We start from the raw sequence: 25,882 nt of genomic DNA, 5'->3' as shown, positions 1-25,882 counted from the left end.
CTAAAACATCATGAAATTGCTGCGATTTACATTTGAGACAAGATAAAAATAAAACCCACTTAAAAATACTGCTGTATTAAGCTTTCTTAGTGCTTTAGAAAAGATTACAAAATAAATAAAATAAATCCAAAATAAATATAATTATAAAAATATATATATTAATACATACATACATATATTACTTTCCCATAAAAAAGAATATTTATCTGTGATTGTTATTAATTATTTGGCAGAGAAATGTATTTTTGTATTTATAGTTTGTTATTATCTCCTGTGGGAATGTGGCATTAAAATTAAATAAACTGGAAATTAATTAATTAATTAATTACTATACAAGGTGATGTAGCTGCCTCGCGTGCGAAATATGCAATTAGTCGATTAATGCATATATATGCACCAAGGATGAAAATGAAAAATAAGCCAGAGTATAGTTGAATAAATCAATGAGTACATAAATGGACAGATATGATGATGAATCTGCACATCATCACTGGTTAAGAGAAACGCGTAGCCTATCACAAAAACAGAGGAGAAAAACAAAGCAACATATAGACTATACTGGCACAAAGAAACGGGCTTCTGACATACACATATATGAACGCAGCTCTTCGATGACGCCATGCTCAGTCCGTGCGTGGCTGGGGGAACATGTGCTGGAACATGCTGTACCGCACGTGCCCTCCTCCCCCTCCCTTCACGTGTAATTCGCATGTTGCAGGAGAAAGACCACCGCACATCAACTCCCACGGTCCCACCCCACCGATCAACTCCGAAAAAAGCCGTGAGACGCTGTAATTGCATATGAGCAACATATATATATTTTTTTATCAGTTGATGTTTGATGAATTTCAATCTCACTCTCATCAATATCAAATTCAGCTCAATTATGCCACTTAATTTAGGCTACGCACCCCTGTGAAGAAATGGGATCCCCCTACTTTGCATATTACAGTATGAGGCTGGGAGTCGTTTAACCACATGAATACATAATGAATATACATTAATTGGATATACATTAATATATAATAACACAGATATGATAAATTAGTGGACAACGTCGCGCGAAAATGATGTCTTTTGTGTCCCAAATACGAATATAATGTAAAATAATTATGAATTAAAAATGACTTTTACCATGTAGGATTACAGGCATTGTTCTTAACACAGTCATAGGCTAGTAACTTTCTTTGTTTTCGTATTCTCTCTCTCTCTCTTTCTTTCTTTTTTTTTTTTTTTTTTTTTTTTTAGCAAGAATTACATATTTTTTTCACCATATTTTAGTGGACACTAATTTTTCTTTCTTTCTTTTTATCATTTTCTTACATTTTGTAAGGTTTGTCAGTAAACACATACCCAATCTTGGGTATGATGGAATTATTAAATTCTTAAAGAATTTTACTTATTTTCAATATATAAAAACACCCTTAAATGTTTATTTATTTTTTAAAAATCTGTGTATTTAAATAAACACTGGGCGAATAAATCGCTTAAATATTGTTTTAACTAGAAAAATAATGAAATATTTTTGAAATATTTCGTAATTTTGTCACCCGTCTTTTGAATGAAATGGAACAGTCCGTTGAGGCCACGCCCCCTCTGCGCTCTCCTGTTGATGTTATTATTGTTTATGTCAGTCAGACGTTTGATGGAAGAAGTGACAAAAAACCCAAACAAACCTGTCGAGTTTCCCCAAAAATGACAACTGTCAGCCCGTAGCTTTCAGCTAGATAGGGACGTTATGAAAAATAGGATTATTGCCCCGAAACATATGTTAACAAAGGGGGTAATAAACTCATGGAGCTGCGCAACGGCACACAGGGGAGAATAACGAGCCTCCGGCGGGGCTGCAAGAGAGTCGAGCCGCCCAGCGTGAACATGAGGCGGGATGTCAGTAAAGTTCTGCGCCCGCTGCCCGTGGAGACCAACGATGACGATGAGCCCATGGAAGAAGAGGACTGTTTCTCCACGGGCTTCCTCAAGAATGCCAACCTCGAACCCGCGATGCTCTTCGCGGCTCCCAGGTATAGCTTGATTCGGGAGGTGGGTCGCGGGAGCTACGGTGTGGTGTACGAAGCCATCGCCCGCAGGTCCGGAGCCCGGGTAGCCGTGAAGAAGCTCCGTTGCGACGCGCCCGAGAAAGTGGAACTGGCGCTGGCGGAGTTCTGGGCCCTGGCGAGTCTGGAGAAGAAGCACGAGAATGTGGTGCAGCTGGAGGAGTGTGTGCTGCAAAGAAACGGGATGGCACAGAAAATGAGCCACGGGAACAAACGAAACAAGCAGTATTTGAGATTAGTGGAAACTTCACTGAAAGGTAAAGAAAGTTTGACACATGATGACTGACCAGGACAGAGCTTTTTGAAAGCATTGGCACTGAATGCATAATTCATAAAATAAACTAAAGGGATGGATCTGATTTATTTTGTCAAGGTCTCAGGTCAGACTAACATTGTTTTGCTTTTAAATACAAATGAAAGTTGCATAAAAGCAATGTAAACATCTTAAATTGCACACTTTTAAAAATATGCATGCATCAGCATTAAAACCCTATATGATATTATTATCATCTTAAAGGCATACCATCAAACGTGCACAAAGTAGGAAGAGAAGCTAGGGAACATCATGTTCTAGCACCCATTATGCATTAACCCCTTCACTCCCATATAGGCCAGATTGTATGCACATATCTGCTAATCTGCTTTGGTCATTGTGTGCAATTTTCAAAGCCTGAGTCCATTACTTTTCCATTAGGTTTAATAATATTGTTATTTTCATGTCATTTGTATTGCCAAAATCAAACTAAACTCTGCTGTCATTGTGCACATTTACAGGATAAAGATTTATTTTGAAGTCATTGCAATCACAAACAGGAATTTCTAGCTCATTAAATGTTTTAGACTGGTTCATAACATGAAAAATGTAAATTGGAGATTGAAATTTCCATGTTTTCATGCGTTTTTACAATTTTATTACCTTCTTTGACCATTTTAAGGCCTGAAAATTATATTTTTTTTTAATTCCCTGATATTTCCATGGTCATATGAACCCTGATTTAAGCTTCATCCATATTTATTTAATTAGTCTCTCTGTGAAATTTTGAAATATTTTGCACATCATATGGTGTACTCCATCTAAAATGATTTTAAATGGGATTTGTTGAATTGGTTTATACAAAATGGCGAACTAATAAAGTCACGTTGGTGTTTTTGTGGCGTTTGGTGTGTTGAGGTGACGGTGAGTTGCGTGTTTGTGGTGTCGTGTGAGTGCTATATTTGTGGTTGTGCTCAGCAGTTGCAGGATCTGTTTTGTGCTGACTGGTGTTGTTATGTAAGTGCCACCATTTAGTGTCCTCGTCTACAATGGAAAAACTAATCCTGATGTTACAGGCTTGCTTAGAAATGATCCGAATATAAATGTTTTTGCTGATGGGTTATGTAATGGATTTTTGACAAATATATGTTTTTATGAGCCAGAATTTTAGGGGTCGCACCTTACTTTTATATCAGGGATTCACAAACTTTTTTTGTCCTTTTTTTTACCTAAAGTATTTACTTGAAATACTCTCAGGAATTTGAAGTTGATATTTCCATAATTTAACAACATATTCGCATGTTAATGCTTCCCTGATGTCAGTTAAATTGCCCCTATTATGTTATTTTAAAGGTTCCTAATTTTCTCTCACAACAGGTTTATATGCATCCAAGGTCAAAAAACACTTTAATTTTCTCATAATATACATTTTACATCACCTCATTTCTCAAAAAGTATGAAAACGGTTTGTTCAAAGATTCGGTCTCTCTAAACCCTGCCTTTCCGAGAGACTTCTCTGCTCTGATTGGTCAGATGGCCCAGTTTGTTGTAACTGGTCTACTCTGCTCTGATTGGTCAGATGGCTCAGTCTGTTGTGATTTGGTCGATCGCTTACAGCGTGTGTCGGAAACCAAACGGCCCATTACCATATCTGAATTGCAGCTCTGTATCTTCCACAGCGATATGAACAGTAACGATGGCGTCGGTTTTACCGCATCAGTTCAACCTTTAGTCTCATCCTTTAAAAGTGCACCTAACTGGATTCTCAGCGCTGAAAACAGCGTCTTTTCGACATGACAACAACACGAACCAAACGTTTCCAGTCTCAGCTACAACTACAGTGTTTGAGGGTCAAAGTAGACGTTGTTCATGAGCAGCCAATAAAGACCATAGACTGGCATTATGCAAATTCATTCATCCTATGAATGAATATCAAAGTTTGATAACCCCAGTTTGGCAAATCCTGCTTCATGAGATGACCTACATTTGTTGTTTTAGGATTATGGGAGACACATGTTCCCAAGCATTTTCTTTCCCCAAGTGTTTGTTAGTTGCTATCACTTCCACAGGTCACAGTCCACCTGTTCTCCATGCATTTCTCAACCCTTGTTTCCTGAAGTTAAGCTATGTTAGTTATCACAGAACACAGACAGATGATCAGCGCTTAGTCTCATACACAGCTTTTTGGAAGGGCTCCAAACGTGCCGCTCAGCGGAAATCTGTGCTCAGCTAAAGTCTGATTGGTGTTTTGCTATCCCATCTGCGTTAGCTAAAGCAGCACTTTAGTTCTAGCTGGCGTAACACTCTTTGTTGAAGGCTTGGGGTTTGAACAGTAAAGCTGCTGTAGTTTGAACAGGACGGGGTGTAGTCAAATACAACACTGTCTCTGTTTGCTAATGAGTCAGACACAACGGCTTATCAGTTAATCAGTAGAGACGAGAAACAGTCAATGAAGAGACGTTTGGCCTTACTCAGCAGAAATAGCTCAATGAAGCACATGAGTAGATTATATGTACTGGAGTGGGTTTGATTTGCCAACGCCCTGATGTGGTTTATGCTAGTTCTGAGTTTTCTTTAAATCTTTAAATTGGGACTTTATGCTTTGAAAGCAAAGAGCTCTTAAAAAGGCAAAGAAATTGTTAGTTGCTCAACATGAAATGAAAATTGACCCTGTTTACTTTCTTAAAGGGGTCATGAACTGCATTTTTTACATTTTAATTATGTTCTCTGAGGTCCACTTATAGTGTTATCAAGATTTTTACATCAAAAACATTGTAATTTAGAAGTAATAAGCTATTTTCCATCCTGTTTTTGGGTAATGTCCACAGTAATACGTTTTCGTTTGAAAACGCATATTTTTCTCTCCGTTTTGGCCTTCCGTCCACACTGAGACGGCATTTTCTCAAGGAAAATTGAGATTTTTGAAAACGCTCTCTAAAGTGGATAAATTTGAAAACGCTGTTTTCGTGTTGTAGTGTGGCTGTTGAAAATGGAGGTATTTGAAAACGATGACGCATGTTTAGTCATGACGCATATTGTACCCATAGATATCCATACTGATCCTGCATTTTTGTGCCTGCTATTTACTGTAACAGTTTTGCTCAAGACAAATTCTCCTTTATAGAATCTTCGTATTAAATTCCTGTGAAGATGACAGAGAATTTACTCACATTTGCTGTTCTGCGTGGCAAAACATGATGAAAGTTGGGTTTTAAACCCGATTTTGAGCGCGACCTGGGCGCAACAGTGAGTGTTGTGATCATATGCTAATAAAATGATTGTGCCAGAAGAAAAGCATGAGAACTTTAATATATCTGCTCTCTCGGCATCATCTCGTGAGTGTTTAGTATGTTTTACGCTTGCGCAGTAAGGGGATTAAGCGTTTCAGACGTTTCAGTGTGGATGAGCAACTTTTGGAAAACGCTAGTGTGGATGGGGCGCGTTTTTAAATGAAAACTTCGTTTTCAAATGTCTCCGGATTAATGCAGACGTAGTTTGCCATCTCTTTTATGCCGCATGATTGTGCCGCATTCGAGACTTAGATGTAAACGTCCACTGCTATGATTGGGTAACAGTTTTGCATATTAAAATAAGTAAGTACTTGGAGTTACCACAGTTATAATTGACAAAGGATAACTTACGGTGTTTCATGAAAACGGAATTATGATGAATGAATGTACTATAGTTTGGTTTGATTTCTGATCTTACTGTGATATCTGTACCTCTGAAATGGATTTCCAGATGCCAATTCAACATGCTCAATCGGCCAAAAAGCCCCTGATGGGGTCCAACTAGTGGCAACGGTGCAGAACACACTGCAAAAACTGGGCAGCTCGACGCCCAATGAAGGCCGACTGTCGGATTGGTGTGTCAGGGCCTTAAAGATTGCCACATACTTGAAGATTTTAAGGCCGATTTGCAACCCCCAATGATCTGGGGGGTGTGGCACGATTCGAGGCTAAATCGGGCCCTAAACCGATTTTTTTTTTGTCCAAAAAATCCTCAATTGTGGAGCCCGCACAATCCCAAACTCTTGTTTGGGCTGCCATGATACCCGCAATAGCCAATGAGAGCCAGCAAGCTTTACCAACCGGATGTTGCATGCTTTTTAGCTGAAACTTAGCAGCCTCAAACATGCCACAAAAGTGGAGTATTGAGAAAAAAGATCACCCATATTCTTTTTCCATATTCTTTGTTTTTCTTCCTGTAAAAGAAAAATCACGCCAGGAGAACCAGTTGACGATGTAGATCGTCCTCCTTTTGCTTTCCTTCTCAAGTCACGTTTGATCTTGTGAGTCTTCGTGAGATCTCGTCTCACTGTGAAAATGTGACAAAAATCGACAGGTCCGGATAAATCATCTAGTGTGTGCACCTTTCGGAGGATTATAAGGCTAAAAATCGGTTGAAACTGCCCTTATGTCTGTGGTGTCCCACAGTTTTAAAATCAGTTAAGATTTGAAAATCATCTAGTGTGTGGCCAGCCTAAGTTTCAAACAGTGTTTGCTTCTTTTTGACTAGTAATACACAACAATTGACTGCAAATTTTAGTATGGAATCTCTACTTATGCATTTGCATTGAATAATTCCCACATTCTACTCTCATTCCAGGTGAGCGTATCCTGGGTTACCCAGAGGAACCGTGTTATCTTTGGTTTGTTATGGAGTTCTGCGACGGCGGCGACCTCAACCAGTACATCCTCTCCCGACGACCTGATCCACGGACCAATCATAGTTTCATGAAGCAGTTGACCAGCGCTGTGGCCTTCCTCCATAAAAACAACATTGTCCACCGGGACCTCAAACCAGACAACATTCTCATCTCGCAGAAATCGGACGGTCCCGTGATCAAGGTTGCTGACTTCGGCCTCAGCAAGGTGTGCGCGGGACTCAGCTGCATTGAGAACAAAGGCGACAACCAGGTTAACAAGAACATGGTGAACGTTAACAAATTCTGGCTGTCGTCAGCATGCGGCTCCGACTTCTACATGGCGCCGGAGGTGTGGGAGGGCCATTACACTGCCAAGGCGGACATTTTTGCGCTCGGCATCATCATTTGGGCCATGCTAGAACGGATCACATTTATCGACGCTGAATCCAAGCGAGAGCTCCTCGGCACGTACGTGCGACAGGGAACTGAGATCGTCCCGGTCGGCGAGGCCTTGCTGGAGAACCCGAAGATGGTCCTGCACATCCCTCAGAGGACACGCAGCATCATGTCAGAGGGCATCAAGCGGCTTCTGCAGGACATGTTGGCGGTCAACCCGCAGGACCGGCCTGACGCATTTCAGTTGGAAGGTAGAATGGACCAAGTCACATGTGCGGCATAAGCTGGCTCGATTGGCCAAAACAAGCATGCTTGCTCTTTCAGGTGGGTTGCAAATTCTTGATATCATTTTAAACATGTTGTATTTGCCATTTTTGTTTATCTCAGACCAAAACCTTCAAAAATCAAGAGTGCAGTTATAATGCTCAAAAACAAGCCTCTTGGGTTGTGAAAAACATGAGTGCTGGAGTGATTATGTATTTTTGTAGTACACTTGTTCCCTCGACAAAAACCCAATAGGATTTTTCCACACTGTAAAACTGAATAAGTTCAGAATACTCAAAACATTTGAGGAAACTTATTACCTCAAAACATTTAAGTTAACTAACTTATTTTTTTTAAGTTGGTAGAACTGAATTTTTTTGTGACAAGTGGGGCAGGGCCGAGAGCCGTGGAGGTGGAACAAGGCCAGTGTGGTGCACAGGTGTCTCTCATTAACAATCACATCACTGGCATTCCTTCGCTCCCACGGTTCTCAGCCTCGCCCCACTCAAGTACATATAGTTAATTTACATAAACATCACATTCAGATCTTGGTTAAATGTTAGTTAGCACAAAACACATGCTATTATAACTATCAAAGAGACTGTCAATATATACTTGCATGTATGTAATCAAACAACATACAGTATATGTGGTCTTAAAAGTTTTGCAGCCCAACCTCAACCTAACCACACGGTCTACTCTTCACCAGAATGGTAACCCTACAAAACTAACATAACAGAACCCCCTGTCAATCCCAACATAACACAACATTAAACACTAACTTATGTCTCCCTATGTTAATCTTATGCAAAAACACACAAAATAACACTTAATTTCAACATTTATACAGTCTGATGCAAAGCATGCTGGGAATTAGAAATCTGCTGCAACTCAACTCAATCATATTAAGTTAGTGCCATAGTGCCATGGGCAAAGCATGGGCAAAACAATTTAGTTTACTTGAAATACGTCAGTGCTGTGAACTCAAAAGTAAAAGAAAGTTTTAAATACTCATAACAGTTAATTTAACTGAATTAATTTGTTTGATTTAAGTTTGTCCTACTCAAACGAATTAAGTATTTTGAGCGTTAGGGTTTACAGTGCATTTGCTTTTGGATTATTGCAGAAAATAAGCTCTGTGACCAACAAAAGTTTATGATTGTTTCTAGTGCTATCGAATCGATTACTAACATAAGTAACTAACATATCAACTAACATAAAAGTTTGTAAATATATAAAATGTGTGTGTATGCTTATATATATATATATATACACACACACACACACACACACACATATGATGCGATTCATTGCGATTAAATGATTTGACAGCACTAGTAAGAAGAATATATTTTTTTCCCCAAACTTTTATGTTAGATGCAATTAATCGCAATTAGTCAATTTGACATCACTAGTAAGAAGAATATATATTAAAACTTTTACGTTAGATGTGATTATTCGTGATTAATCGATTTGACAGCACTAGTAAGAAGAATATATAATATATTTTCAAACTTTTTTGTTAGATGCGATTAATCGCAATTAATCAATTTGACAGCACTAGTAAGAAGAATATATATTAACTTTTACGTTAGATGTGATTATTCGCAATCAATCAATTTGACAGCACTAGTAAGCAGAATATATATTAACTTTTATGTTAGATGTGATTATTCGCAATTAATCGATTTGACAGCACTAGTAAGAAGAATATATAATATATTTTCAAACTTTTACGTTAGATGCGATTAATCACGATTAATCGATTTGACAGCACTAATTGCTACATGTATTGTTCATCATGATAATCTTCACAAATGAACAACTTTTATGAATTTTAAAGTTAAATGCAGTTTATTAACAAGCAACACCACGGTCACATGACTTCAATGTCACAACCATTAAGCTTCAATAATTCTTTCAGTCTATTATTTAAAACCATTTTCCCTGAAAGTTTGAGTTATAATAGTTTGTAAGAGTGCGATTATAAACACAACGAGGCTGTGAACTAGTGAGTAGATGAGTTTATCTGTTCAGCTGATAATGTTTAATGTCCGACAACAACCTCTGTAGTCCCATTTAGACACTTGTTAGCAAACTGCCTTTTTTAAGACAAGTAGAAGGTTTAAATAATTACAAGCGGGTGTTACTGACGTATTTTATGTCATAGAATAAAACGTGAATATATCTTGAGCTTGTGTTACTGACAGACTTGTTTTTAGGAATTTAACCAAAAACGCTTTATAAAAATCCATTGACTTCAGAACCAGATGTGCTAAAATGCTTGTTTCTGGGTTTCGGCCTACAAAAATACACCATCCGTGCAGCACTCTATTGGATGCCTTTACACTACATAAGTGACCATTACATAAATTTATTTTCGTGTCAAGTGCTCTCAGGTGCCATATTGATTTTAATCCAAACTAGGCCGATCTTGAGTTCGCTTCAGAGAGTTCTTCGCATATTCTAGTACTTCTCGTCCTTTCTGCTGCTTTGTATTTCTCTAATCAAACCCACTTATATGGCCTCAGGGGCAACATGTACCCTGCGAGGCTGCCATGCTCTACCCATTGCACGTCTCGCAGGCCTGTTTGGTTTCCCGACGCCACGCCCTGAGCTTCTATGAACATTTTGACTAACAAGATCTGACACCTTTTTAGCAGCAGAATGCACTCTGCCAGGGGCGATCGTGTCAATGTGTAACACGCAGCATACGCCCAACCAGGTGCGTTTTGTTTTTGGTAGGAACAAAATGCTATACAACGTCAGTAATACCGGAATGCCGTTCCTGCAGAGTTTATTGCATTCTTTGATGGATTTTGCATTGGACGAGGTTCAACTGAAAAGGCCAAAGGAAATAAAGTCATTCTACAAATTAATTTTTACTGTAGCTATATTTATGCTTTTGCTGCTTTGTTTAATTAAAAATATTCACACTTTCAGTAATTTACGCCACAGTAATGCAGTATATTATTGTATTGTATTGTGTAACAGTGTAAATTTAGTCAATTTAGTAAGTTTAATTATTAATATTATTTATATTTAATTTTATCTAAATGTATTTATTTATTGGTTTGTTGTTCTTGTTGGAAGATTACAAATTTGCTGAATCAGTATTATGTTTTTCCCTTTAACTTTCTTTTTATTAAAATCTAGGGCTGTCAATTCAATCATTTTAATCAAATGAAATAATATGCTGATTAATCTGATTCATAAAAATATTCACACTTTCAGTAATTCACGTCACAGTAATGTAAATTTAATGTGTAACATTAATAATATTCAATATCAATGTATGTTTATATGTTTATTATTTTTAATAAATACTATTTTTTTAGTATTAATGTTTAATACTAAATATTTAGTATTAATGAATACTATTTTATTTATATATAATTTTATCAAAATTTGCTTGCTTATTTATTTATTTATGGGTTTGTTGTTCATGTTGGATAATTAAAAAATTAACAAATTTTAAAAATTGCTGAATCAGTAATAATTATATTTCAGTAATAATTATAGCTATTATGTTTTCATCTAACTTCCTTTTTATTAAAATCTAGTGCTGTTGTCCAAAAAATTTAATCAAATGAAATAATATGCTGAATAATATAATTTTCCACAATTAATAAATTGTTAATAAATGAATAAATATATGTCTATATATTAATATATTATATAATAAATATATGTCTATATATTAATGTATATTAATACTTAACACACACACACAAACATATATATATATATATATATATATATATATACATAAGGTAAATATTAATATACATTAATATATAGACATATATATAAACATATATATATATAAAATATAAAATTAAATATATTGCGTTCTTGTAAAAAGTATTTTATTAACTTAAAATTCACACTTGAAGTCTGCTGTCTTAATAAATCCAGGTGCTTCATGTTTTGGGAACCGATTGTTATTCAACGTCAGTAATTCCGGAATGCCGTTCCCGTGGAGTTTATTGCATTCTTTGATGGATTTTGCATTGGACGAGGTTCAACTGAAAAAATCCAGAGGAAATGAAATGCATTTTAAAGCCACTTTATAGCACAATTTTAATCAAAACTCGCTTCATTGTTGTCCCGAGGCTAGAGCGTACGGACTTCATTCAGACTAGCACGCATCTCCAGCGAAATGCAATGAAGACGGCTTATTTGGTGTCAGATCGGAGGGTCTGCGGTGTGCATGGGCTGAGTGGACGTGTACGTGACTCGTGCGTCAGGGGTTTATGGCCTCGTTCTTTCAGTGAGCATATAGAGCAGTTACGCAACACACCAGGGCCCAAACCCTCCTTCCTCCCCCCGACGGCCTGAATGGAAGCAGCCATCCGTTAAAACAAGCAGGCCTGAGAGTGAGCCGTGAGTCTGCCTGTTTGTCTTAGTGGGGTAAGAGGGGGTACTTCTGCGTATTGACACCAGCAGGGACAAGGAGATCACTGCGGCTGCACACAGAAGGCCCCGCTCCACCCTCCCGTCCTAAGCACACACGCCCATTTTTGCAGCCCGTGAGACACCGAGGGGTCTGTGGTCCCGGCGCTGGACTCACGTTCAGAACATTGTGTTCTTTCCCTGCCAGCCTGTATGAGTCTCCATTGCTACTGCGTATACACTGTCAGGTTCATTATTCACACCGGAGGAACACATATTCGCTCAATCGTTAAGATTTGAAATATACCAGTGATGATATTGCTTCTCGTTTTTAATTAAAAATTAAAACACTTTCAGTAATTCACACCACAAGAATGTAATAAACATGTAATGTGTGACAGTATGTCAATTATATTAATTCATTTCAATAATAATGTTTTATGTTTCATATTTTATTTTATTATTTTAAAACGTATTACTTTGACATATTTGTTTATTTACTTATTTTTAATTTTTAGTTTTATTTTTAATATTTTTGTTAATTTAACTTTCATTATTATTGATTTATTTATATTTAAATTTTTTAATATTATTTAATAAATTCAGACTACAATAATGTAAAGTACATATAACAATATGTAAATTATATTAATTCATATCAATAATAATCTTTTTTGTTTCATACTTTTATATTATTTATTTATTTTTAATACTTTTTATTTTTAATATAAAAAATAATAATAATAATTATTATTTTATTATTCATTAATATCAGTAATGATGTTTTATAATGTTAATTTTTATTTATTTTTATTTTAATACTTTTTGTTTTTAATATTTGTATTTTGTATATATTTATATTTTATTAATTAATACTATTTATTATTACATTATTATTATATCAATGTATGTTTATAATGCTTAATGCTAATTATCAATGCTAATTATTTTTAATGAATAATAATTGGTTACATGTGTAACAGTATGTAAATTATATTCATTCGTATCAATAATAATGTTTTATAATCAGGTTTTGTTTCATATTTTTTATTATTTTAAAACTTATTACTTTAAATTACTTTTTTATTATTTTAAAACTTATTACTTATTTTAAATTTTATGTTTAATGTTTTAACATTTTTGTATAACATTTTTATTTATTTAACTTTCATTATTATTAATTTATTTATATTTAATTGTATTATTTTTTAATACTGTTTAATAAATTCACACTACAAAAATGTAAAGTACATATAACAATATGTAAATTATATTAATTCATATCAATAATAATATTTTATAATGTTTCATACTTTTATATTATTTATTTTTAATACTTTTTATTTTGAATATTTTGAATATGTTTAATAATAGTAATTATGAGAAAATATCTGTAATTATGTTTTATAATGTAAATGTAAATTTATTTATTTATTTATATTTATTATTTTAATACTTTTAGTTTTTAATATTTGTATTCATTTATATTTACATTTTATTAATTAATACTATTATTATTATTATTATTATTATTATTATGGGTTTGTTTGATTAAACATTTTAATCAATTAAATAATCACTTCTGATTGATATGATTAATCAAAATGAGTTGTCTATATATCAGTATTTGTTGAGAAAGGCCTAAAATGAAGATAATTCAAATACATTACATTATTGTGCCAATATTATGGTAAATTTGTAAAATAAAGTCAGTAAAGTATTTTATTAACTTGAAATTCACATTTGAAAGTCTTCTGCCTCATGCCAGTTTGAAAGTTGTATTTGTTACTTTTTATAAATAATACAATTACTCCTATACTATTTTGAGTAGTGCACAACTATTTCTGTGCTCAAATCATTCGCAGACGCAAAGCCACCTCGAACCGCTCGTCTTTTGCATAGACTGAACTGCGTTCGTCTAAATGTGGCCATGTTGTATATGTGATTATAGTCATTATATAAGTGGGTCAATGAGTGCAGAGCAGCTAATGTATAGTACAGTGTGTTCTCTATGGCCTGTGGGTATGTCTCTGTTCACGGAGGGCCATGTCCTGTTGATCAACACTACAGCTTCTGTGTTGACATACAGGCACATAGGTGAGCAGAAAATTAGTGTTTCTGTGAAAGTTCGAAAGTTGTCCCGTTAGTTTTGATCTGAACAAAATGCAGAAATGCATTAGAAAGCAACAATGTCAATCAGATTTCACAACTTTTGCAAGTTAACAGAGCATTTGTCTCTTAAGATTGCAAAACTACCATTTTTGTGTGAGTTTCAGACTCCTTTGGGAAAGGTGGGGGTGGTTTAGAGGTGTTTTCCAGGATTGTTGGGGAGGTAATGACGGAGCGAGTGTTTACAGACTGTTATGTAAGCTGGAATAACATTCAGCTGATAATTGTGCTAAAAATATGCTGTTTTTCCATGTATTTAGCACACTTTTTCAATCAGAGGTTGCTTTTTTCTATTGTTAAACTGTTTTTGTAAGTTGAGATGAAAAATCTTCCTTGAACTAAAGAAGAACTGCCCAAAACGCTTTGCAAACTAATAATAAGTTAATGTAAGATGTGACACTGAAGTCGTTTGTGCACTGTAAAAAAGTATTTTTCGAAGTAGTAATTCGAACAAATATTATTGGACTACATTTTACAAGAAGATACTATTTCAGTGTTTCTACTTTTAAAATTTAAATGTTTCTTTGTAATTATTTGTGAAATTTACTAGTGATTTCTAAGTGAAAAATTGTTTCAAAGTAAATCCTACACCAATTTTTTTTCTCAGCGTGTCTCATTGTAACCCTATAGAAGCTTGTTTCTGCCACTGAATAAAAAATAAAAAAGGTAATTGCGACTTGTCTCAATATTCTGACTTTATAACTCACAATTGTGAGTTTATGTCCTGCAATTGCAAGTTTATATCCCGCAATTGAGTTTATATCCCGCAATTGTGAGTTTATATCCCGCAATTCTGATGTTCTTGCAATTGTGAGCTTATATCCCGCAATTGCGAGTTTATATCCCGCAATTCTGACTTTCTCACAATTGTGAGTTTATATCCTGCAATTGCGAGTTTATATCCCGCAATTGAGTTTATATCCCGCAATTGTGAGTTTATATCCCGCAATTGCAAGTTTATATCCCGCAATTGTGAGTTTATATCCCGCAATTGTGAGTTTATGTCCCGCAATTGTGAGTTTATATCCCGCAATTCTGATGTTCTTGCAATTGTGAGCTTATATCCCGCAATTGTGTTTATATCCTGCAATTCTGACTTTCTCACAATTGTGAGTTTATATGCCGCAATTGCAAGTTTATATCCCGCAATTGTGAGCTTATATCCCGCAATTGCGAGTTTATATCCCGCAATTCTGACTTTCTCATAATTGTGAGTTTATATGCCGCAATTGCAAGTTTATATCCTGCAATTCTGAGTTTATGTCCCGCAATTCTGACGTTCTTGCAATTGTGAGCTTATATCCCGCAATTGCGAGTTTATATCCCGCAATTCTGACCTTCTCACAATTGTGAGTTTATATCCCGCAATTGCGAGTTTGTATCCTGCAATTGTGAGTTTATATCCCGCAATTCTGACTTTCTTACAATTGTGAGTTTATATGCCGCAATTGCAAGTTTATATCCCGCAATTGTGAGTTTATATCCTGCAATTGTGAGTTTATATCCTGCAATTGTGAGTTTATATCCCGTAATTGTGAGTTTATATCCCGCAATTCTGACTTTCTTACAATTGTGAGTTTATATCCCGCAATTGTGAGTTTATATCCTGCAGTTGTGAGTTTATATCCCGTAATTGTGAGTTTATATCCCGCAATTCTGACTTTCTTACAATTGTGAGTTTATATCCCGCAATTCTGACTTTCTTACAATTGTGAGTTTATATGCCGCAATTGCAAGTTTATTTTAATTCTGAGAAAAGTAGTCAGAATTATGAGATAAAGAGTCTCAATTACCATTCTTATTTTTTATTCAGTGGCAGAAACAAGCTTCCATATAACCCAATATTTATCCAGTTTTCTTTATGTTATCCTTTTGTGGAAAATATTTTCGCTACGTCTCTGTAAAGTAAATTCAGTCTGGTCAAACTTAGAAAAACAATTGGACAGCCAGCATTATTGGATTACCATACAGCCATAGTTGGCTGAGGATGAAATCGGATCTAATGCAGAAACAGCTTGGATGACAGACACCATGTTGCATCAGTAAATCATTCACTCGTGAACCGCCCGACACATGGACCTCGGATTAGAAATACTAGGAGAACAACAACAAGGCCTTTTGAGTAGAATATATGAGTGAAAGGTATTGTCACACACTCTGTGGTTTGTTCTGTGGTGAAGGAGAACACGTTTGCACGTGATGTTTGGAAGGAAGCCAACATGTAGGTGCACAACAGCTCTCAGCTCTGCCTGGGCTTTTAACAAAGCGTGGTTAAATTCACCTCAACCACTGTGGTGGGTTTCTGCTGACTCGCATCCGTCAACAGCCAGATGTTATTGGGTTCAGGACAGATAGCAGCTGTCTGCAGAGCTGGTGCCATCAATAACCAGCTGATGTAGTTTTTGCTCTATTAACCTATCACACGCTGATTGGCTGAATTATTGTTTTCAAATAAGTTATTTGTGATGTTTGCTAAATATAACTACTGCTTACTTAGTGCAGATGACATAAAAAGTCGATATTATGACAAAAAAAAAAGTCATAACTATGAGATTAAACATTTAAATTATGACATAAAATACAGCTGACATTAAAAAGTCATGATTATGACAAAACATTATGACTTTTCATTATTTCTAACTTTTTATCTTCTACCTTTTGTCATTGACTTTTTAATCACCTAATATCTACTTTGTATGTCATAATTTTTTTTATCTCTATTATTACTGTCATAATTTTGACTGTTTAGCTCCTAATTTCTACTTTTTTTTTTTACTTTTTATCTGATGATTATGACTTAACATGTCATAATTTCTTCCTTTTGTCATAATTTCGACTTTTCTAATGACTACTTCTTGTGGTCATTTTGAATTGAGTAATAATTATGACTTGTGTAATAATTTTGACTTCTTATCTCATAATTATGACTGTCATAATTTCGATAGTTTATCTCCTAATTTCTATCTGATAATTGTCTTAGCATGTCATAATTTCTACTTTTTGTGTCATAACGATGACTTTTTAACTCCTAATTTCTACTTTTTGTTATTTTGAATTTTTATGTGATAATTTAGACTTATCTTTTAGACTTCTGACTGTCAATTTTATATTTTTATCTCCCAGTTTCTACTTTTTGTCATAATTTTGACTTTTTGTTATATTTTTGAGTTTTTAATCACATAATTCCTACTTTTTTGTCATAATTATGACTAGAAAGGTGACTTTAATCCTACTTTTAATGTCATAATGTTGACTTTTTATCTCCTAATAATTTATCTCAAAATTACTGTCATCTCCTAATTTTTTTTTTTTTTTTTGAGTAATAACCCTGACTTTTTACATAATAATTTTGACTTTTTATCTCATAATTATGATGGTCATAATTTTGACTGTTTATCTCCTAATAAATCTGTCATAAATAATTTATACTTTGTCATATCGATGAATTTTCTCTTAGTTCCTACTTTTTATGTCATAATTTCTACTATTTGTGTCATAACAATGACTTTTTATCTCCTAATTTCAATTTTTTGACATCATTTTGAATTTTTATGTAATAATTATGAATTTTTATGATAATTTAGACGTTTTATCTCATAATTGTGACTGTCAATTTTATCTTTTTTATCTCCTAATTTCTACTTTTTGTAATAATTTTGACTTTGTGTTATAATTATGACTTATATCTCCTAATTTCTATTTTTCTTCATAATTTTGACTTTTTATGTCATAATTGGGACTTTTTTGTCATAATTATGATTAACCAAGTCATGTTTTTTTTTTTTTCTCTCTAATGTGGTGGTAGTATGCTTTCTTAGGGATTGTGTGTGTTTGCTTGAGTAACTGTTTTGTTTTGCTCTCTCTACAGGTTTGCAGAGTAGAATTGCTCACCGATGGAAATGAAAAAGGAATCAACGAATCCTGGAACTGTGAATTTTGTTTTGTGCTCGCCTCCAGAAAGCAGAAGTGAAAAGAAAAGTCTCGATATCTATATTAAAGACCCATCACGTGGAAATGCTATGCAGGTATCTTTCTCAACACGCTCTTTCTATTTCGATGCATCGGATTCCTCATACAAGTCTTCCAAACTGACGTCAAAACCTACATTTTTTTCTGCTCAGATCTCACCAGCAATGATTTCACGTCCCTCTCGTTCTCTGCTGTGACTCGTGCTGTTGTTCTGGACCAGATTTAGACACACACGTTGCACTATGTCCTCAAACAAGCATATCCAGTCTGCACCTCTGTGAAAACTACCTTACGCCCCATCGGGGTTTACCAGTATAGATGTAAATACTTAGATGTAGATAATGCAGCACTAGGATTGATCGAATGTTGTTGTTGAATGCTCTAAAATATTCACGGACAACAGAGAAGGAAGTTATTATAAAGCTCACAACCATGAAGACACACTGTGAACGATATAATGTGAATAAGTGGGTACATAGTGACCCCGTCTCTCCTGTAGGTGTGAATGTTTCTAACCCGAACAACAGCACCTCTACAAAAAGAAAAAAGAAAGAAAAAAACACCGTTGTGCCTTATTTTTTATTTTTTTTAAAGAAAGCGTTTGGATGGTTCTCATTATTTTATTTTGTATTTTTTCTTTAGGATATTTTAAATGATTTTGTTTTATCTGAAATGTTATTTCCAGGCTAATAATATTGGTTTCAAATGTTTTAATAGGAGTTCTCCTAACAAATCATTTGCAAACACACAAAAAATGTGAGAGGTATTTAAAAGCAGTTGCAATTTCTGTCAAATAATTCCTTTTTTCATTTATCCTCTGTCAAAATGAAGATCAGGTGTAAGCAAAATGATGACTTTTTTTGTACTAACGCCGTTGAAAAGGAGATTATTTCACTTTCTATGCAGTCTCGACAGTTGACGTTGTGTAAATAATGAATTGGTGAGGGATCAAATATTGTGGTTGTTAATCTTGGTTTTCATCTTCACATTTTTGTAGCAAAATGTCTAATTTCCTTTCGCTCAAAAGGCCTCAAAATGAACGTAACGTTCACATCGTCTGGAAGGTTTTAGTTCCGTTGGAACAGTTTGAATTCTGCCCCGCATCATGTGATTTTATACGGAACATTGCAAGATTGTGTTTCTGTGGGAACCATTGAGTCAATGTAGCTTGATTCTCCTCAGTACTGTTTGGCACAAACACACTAACAGATCAGGACCTTTGTTAAAAATGTTAAAAACTTGTTTTAGTTATACAAAGGGACGTTAATTGTAATCTTGATCACATTCAAGGTTAAAGTACATAAATTTGAGGTCACAATAGTCAATATTTCTCCTGTGAAATGGACATTTGTACCAGGTAAAGCCAGTGAGAAAGTTTTCCTTCTGTATTTTAGTAATGATTTCTGTTCAGTGTTCTTGTTTACAATAGTCAGTGTCTCTACCTCACTTTCAAGACATCTTTAACCTCACTTCTCCTCGCTGTGGTGCGTTCAGTCTTTTGCTGCTTGCATCTTTTCAGCAGCAGTACTTTTATCCGTATAACGTATTAAACGTCTCGAACAGACTTTGCATTTCACTGTTTATGTTGTTATTTTATTGTGCTGTCTATGAGTTGCAGAGCAAGATGAATCTTCATTTATTACGGTAAAACAAAAAGGTCTTTACATTTAGCATAGGTTCTGTATGGAGCCCCTAAAGGGACATGGTGATGGAAAAAAATATGCAATGGGAGGAGGAAAAAATATATTTCAGTGCTTCTGTGTAGCGAACAAAGTTTCACTACACAGAAGAAGAAACAATTTGCAAGTGAACGCAAAGTTTCTCGGGGGAACGCAAAACATTTTGCAAGCGAACGCAAAGTTTCTCGGGGGAACGCAAAACATTTTGCGAGCGAACGCAAAGTTTCTCAGGGGAACGCAAACGTTTCACAAGCGAACGCAAACGTTTCACAAGCGAACGCAAAGTTTCTTGGGAGAACACAAACGTTTCACAAGCGAACACAAAGTTTCTTGGGAGAACGCAAACGTTTTGCAAGCGAACGCAAAGTTTCTCGGGGGAACGCAAAACATTTTGCGAGCGAACGCAAAGTTTCTCAGGGGAACGCAAACGTTTCACAAGCGAACGCAAACGTTTCACAAGCGAACGCAAACGTTTCACAAGCGAACGCAAAGTTTCTTGGGAGAACACAAACGTTTCACAAGCGAACACAAAGTTTCTTGGGAGAACGCAAACGTTTTGCAAGCGAACGCAAAGTTTCTTGGGAGAACGCAAACGTTTCGCAAGCAAACGCAAAGTTTCTCGGGAGAACGCAAATGTTTCGCAAGCAAACACAAAGTTTCTTGGGAGAACGCAAACGTTTCGCAAGCAAACGCAAAGTTTCTCGGGGGAACACAAACGTTTTGCAAGCGAACGCAAAGTTTCTTGGGAGAACGCAAACGTTTCGCAAGCAAACGCAAAGTTTCTCGGGAGAACGCAAACGTTTCGCAAAGCAAACGCAAAGTTTCTTGGGGGAACGCAAACGTTTCACAAGCAAACGCAAAGTTTCTCGGGGGAACGCAAACGTTTCACAAGCGAACGCAAAGTTTCTTGGGAGAACACAAACGTTTCACAAGCAAACGCAAAGTTTTCCTTCCATCGACAAATAATTTTTCCTTCCATCTCATATTTTTTTCCTTCACCATGTCCCTTTTGGCGCTCCGTAGTTCTCTGATCTCTTTATGGATCAGTATAGTTCAAATATTCCTGATATACCTCCTCTACCAGTGTTTCAGAGTGTTTCTTTCTTCAGACTTCTTATCTCTTAGGGAACTTCTAGCCGTTTTTTTATCAAGACAAAATCCACAGGAAGTTCATGTCTTTCATATTACAGAATGTTTCAGGTCTGAAAATCATACATTTAGTGTAACTCACCATGAAATACCAAAAACCTCATCGACTCACAGTAAGGTCATGTTTCTTGCCCCTCAGGTGTTCACTGTAAAATGTTTGCAGGTCAAACAAACACGACGACCATTTATCAATCTAGAGGAATGCTAACCTAAACAGAGATACGCACATTGACTAATCACTACAAACACGGAAACCAAACTGTTATCTTTCTACTGAATTATTTTCTTTCTATCCTTTGGTGATTTGTTGGTGAGTTTCACAGATTATTTTGAGATTACAGATATTTTATATTGTATAAATGTCTTTTCATAGTTAATATTGAACTGGGTTTGGTTTGTGATGCTATGAGCCATTTGATGTTTTTGCAAAGCGATCTTTCTTAAATGGATGTAGCCTCTTGTTTTCTTGAAATAAAGAAATAGAAATAAATATTTCTGTCTTGATTATTATTTATTATCAGGTTTTAATTTGTATGTCATAATTTTGACTTTTTTGTCATACTTATGATTTTGATCAACTAATTTTTACTATAACTTTTCGTATCATAATGACTATCATAAATTTCACCGTTATTCTCTATTTCTGTTTTATTTAACTTTTTATATGAAAATTATGACTTGGTATGTCATAATTTCTAGTCATAATGATGAATTTATCTCCTAATTTCTACTTTTGTCATAATTTTGCAGTTTTATGTTGTAATTATGACTTAAAGTGATAATTAAATCTCATAATTATGACTTAGCATGTCATAATTTTGATTTTCTCACCTAATTTCAACTTTTGTCATCATTTTACATTTTCGTCATAATTATGACTTTATGTAATAATTTAGAATTTTTTTCTCTCCTAATTTCTACTTCTTATGTCATAATTTTGACTTTTTGTGTCATAATTTATACATTTTATCTCTTAATTCAAATTTTGAATTATGTAATAATTATGACTTATTTTAATTTTTATCTCCTGATTTGTACTTTATATCATAATTTTGCATTTTGTCATATTTTTTTACTTTTAATCTCATAATTATGACTTAGTATGTCATAGTTTCTACTTTTTACCTCCTAATTTCTACTTGCTATGTAATAATTATGACTCAGTATCTCATAATTTCAACTTTTTTTGACTCATTATTTAAGACGTCTTTTAATAGTCTAGTTTTCTTGAAATAAAGAAATAGAAATAAATATTTCTTGATTGTTATGTATTATCAGGTTATCAGAATATTATATTGTATTATATTATATTATATTATTATCAGAATATTAGCCATAATTATCATTTCCAACTTGATCACATTTGGCAAATTCGAAAAAATAATCGAGTTTAGAATTGCCTTTGGATTTTATCCAAATTTATTTTAAGGTTCACTTGACTTCTCATAAACGTCACAGGAGATTTCTGTCAAACTTTCTAGTCTTTGTTTTTCACCATTGGCCTGTATAAACGCCTAATTAACCTACGCAAATCCTTGCGCAGCATGACGTGACTTTGTGGTGAGCTTCTGTTTAATACATGACTGACTTGAGACTCATGAAACTGCATGTTCAGTGACGGCATCATCACGTAATGGTCTCATAATTCGAGCTCAGTGAAAGGTCACTCATGAGGTCCACATTGTGGTAAAGGGTCTGTTAAAGTATGTCAGTAGTGCGTGATGAATCCTAATCCGTTATAATCAGTTTTGAAGTGACGGGTCAAGCACATGTAAATGCAGCTAATGGCCTTAGAGGTCAGTTGTGTAATAAAGTCAAGGAGGTTCTGTAATACCTGGAGAGAGCCATCATTAGCATTCACACTGTATCAACTGGACTATGAAGAAGTGTTTGACACTATGTTGCTTGCAAAAAGTTTTAGTCAGAATACAAGATTATTCTGGCTGTAAATAGAGAAAGATGCATGTTTATGGCATCTACCAGCAGAGAAAGAAAGAAAGAAATTAGAATATCTATCTGTCTGTCTGTCTGTCTACATACATTTGCACACATATTTTTGACATATAATTTGTCTAGATCATATTTCACATGTAATCATTTTAATATATAAATGTAATTTTATAACTATATAATTAAATACATCAGAATTCTCGTTGCTTAGAGCCCATTAAACAAACAATAAAATGCACACAAATATAATACAGTGTATATATATATATATATCATTTCAATTTTCTATAAATCATTTATTTCAAACAATGAATATTGAAATTATTTTTCATTTTATTTTGAAATTACATTTGTTCTACTCTGTTTAGATCATATTTTTCAACATGGAATGGATTTAGCATAAAACATCTGAAATGAATGAGCGAATGAATGTCAATTAGGATATGTCATGTATGGACTAAACACTGCAAAGAAAATACACCATGATCAGATACAGAAAGAGGACATTGTGTTCTCCTTGAGAGAGAAAGAGAGAGAGAGAGAGAGAGAGAGAGAGAGAGAGAGAGAGAGAGAGAGAGAGAGCAGGAAACAGATCCTATAGAGCGGCCCGGTCTGTCTTTAACATAGATAGAGCGGCTGAACCATAAGAATGAAACACGCCATTTACACACATGGGTGGAGACTGATAATGACAGATGAACTGAACATATCTATAGCACCACCCAACAAACACACACACACCAACAAATATGAGCATTTCAACTTATAAGAGTCTGAAGCTACAGAAAACACGTGTAGCAGCACTTGTCCTTGTATTTTATGTTATTATGAGTAGGCGCTTCAGACACGAAGTCACCATACAACATCTCAGTACAAAACTGAACACAAAACCTTTATTTCTAACAGTGTCCTGAAATGATGAATTGTCAGGAGATCTGCAGAAACTGAGCAGGTAAACACAAAAATCACATGCACACTAAAGTGGAAGTGAGACGTTTTTTTGCGTGCCAAATGCTCTATACTCTGCAAGGACAGGAAGTGCTAGAGCACAATGATGTACTTTTCCTTTCAGAGCTTCTGCGATTGGATGGTGTTATTACCATGACGACTGCAGCACATCACGGCAGATGTGTGAATGAAATGTTTCTCGCTCTTGTCTGGTAGTGTCACGCTGCCCTGAAACTTCTGAAAATGTTACGTATGCTGTTCAGGTGGTTTATTTGGTGTTTCTGACATCTAATTAAGGAATTTAGATGATAAACAGCAATATTATTTATCATTTTACCCATATTTTACTCCATTACTCCAGTCTTCAGTGTCACATGATCCTTCAGAAATCATTCTAATATGCTGATTTGCTGCTCAAGAAACATTTCTGATTATTATCAGTTGAAAACACTTGTGCTGCTTCGTTGTGGAAACCAAGATACATTCTTAGAACAAAAGGTTCTATTTGGAACCTTAAAGGGTTCCATCAGGCACTTCATATATAGAATCTTTTAGGGGTTCCCATCATGTGATCATATTAATTAAATTTTATGAATTAAAACAGCTTGTAAACATACTTTATCACTACAAAAAACACTGAAATAACTTTCTGTTAAACATGAAAGTATTTTAAAATCATTTAAGACAGTTCTCCTTATATACAACCTTTTCTTTTTGGCATAAAGCGTTCTTTAAAATTGAGTCAAGAACCATAGAGTTTTATATAGAACCCCATTGAACCTTCTTTGATGAATAGAAACTTCAAAAGAACAGCATTTATTTGAAATAGAAATCTTTTGTAACATTATAAACGTCTTTTCTGTCACTTTTGATCAATTTTAATTCATCCTCATTGAATAAAAGTAGTATTTATTCACTACAAAGTTTATTTTAAACTTTCACAATTACCTTTTTCTTTTATATTTTTACTCTGGAGACATAAACAGACCTTGATAGTTTTTTACATGAAAACTTTATTGTGTGAATTTAATATTAAAGATAATGCTAAATAATAAATGATAGCATTGTATGACTTAAAAGGAACACATTTCTGGTTCGTGTTGGTAAAACAGAAGATGAAACGAACATATCAGAATAAGATGATTCCCCACATCCATCTTGTTGATGAGCGTGACTTTAAACTCTTTTTGTTGTGTTATTCATCACTGAGATCCTCCGCGGTCTTCATTATCTGGCTAAATGTCAAATTAATTGGATTTATTCATGATTGTGAAGGTTCGTGTGAATCATTAGCTCTCGTTCTCTGTACGTGCTTTATGAAGAAGCAGGAGAATCGGACTCTGAATGTAATTAATCTCATTGAGTTCAATACTGCCAGGAAACCTCGGGAGATCCTTTGTATTTAGTCTCTCATTTACTTTGCATTGTGAGTTAAGAAATACAGGGAGAAAGAGATCGGAAAGGTGGATGCTTTGGGAGCGAAAGAGACTTTCTTCTCATCGTCCTTAATGTCACCATCACAAAAGACTCCATCAACACATTAAGAACATACAGTATTTGTGTTTCTCTCTCAGTAACTAAAAGGACCAGCATTGATCTCTTTTATAAACAGATGTGGCTTGAAATGCACAAAAACATAATAAACATCAGTCCACCTTCCCTTTTAATGAGCTTCTAGAGGACGACAGACATCAGTCTCATGTTGAGTCACCGCCACTATCACAAAAGAGCCGAAGCTTTGAGGTGCGCGAGAAGTGCGGAGAGCTGAAGAGGTAAAAACTAATGGATGACACTCCTTTCACTCCGAGAGAGTCACTCATAAAGGACCAGACTTGGGGATCCATTAAAAAGTCGAAATTTCATGTACATCTGTGTTTGGATAATATGAAACTCTGTATGTAGGCTATATAGCTATACATTTTTTTGTTGATGTTTGCTTCAGTTTTTCAACAACACTTTTGTCTCCTTATAAAAAGTACACTAACTTTTCATAAAACTTTATTGGGGA

General features: G+C 34.8%; 1 protein-coding gene across 11 annotated transcripts; it reads left to right on the top strand.

Moving 5' to 3' along the window:
• Positions 1-255: 255 nt before the first annotated feature.
• Positions 256-20,435, top strand: stk35 (serine/threonine kinase 35). 11 transcript variants are annotated; one of them, XR_007927536.1, is made up of 4 exons: positions 256-2,311; positions 6,916-7,675; positions 18,048-18,204; positions 18,301-20,435. XR_007927536.1 is itself a non-coding variant. In XM_051880195.1 (3 exons), exons 1-2 carry the CDS (start codon positions 1,795-1,797, stop codon positions 7,632-7,634), a joined length of 1,236 nt encoding a protein of 411 aa, XP_051736155.1. In that variant the 5' UTR covers positions 256-1,794; the 3' UTR covers positions 7,635-7,675; positions 18,048-20,435. The 11 variants fall into 11 exon arrangements, 1 of the variants encoding a protein (XP_051736155.1); XR_007927535.1 differs by having other exon boundaries at positions 18,048-20,091; positions 20,402-20,435; XR_007927534.1 differs by having other exon boundaries at positions 18,048-20,091; positions 20,361-20,435.
• Positions 20,436-25,882: the final 5,447 nt, after the last annotated feature.

The sequence above is a fragment of the Ctenopharyngodon idella genome, chromosome 22 (assembly GCF_019924925.1).
Source record: "Ctenopharyngodon idella isolate HZGC_01 chromosome 22, HZGC01, whole genome shotgun sequence".
NCBI classification, from domain to species: Eukaryota; Metazoa; Chordata; class Actinopteri; order Cypriniformes; family Xenocyprididae; genus Ctenopharyngodon; species Ctenopharyngodon idella.
The sequence above is the reverse complement of the archived record's forward strand: the minus strand, read 5'-3'. Positions and strand labels throughout refer to the sequence as shown.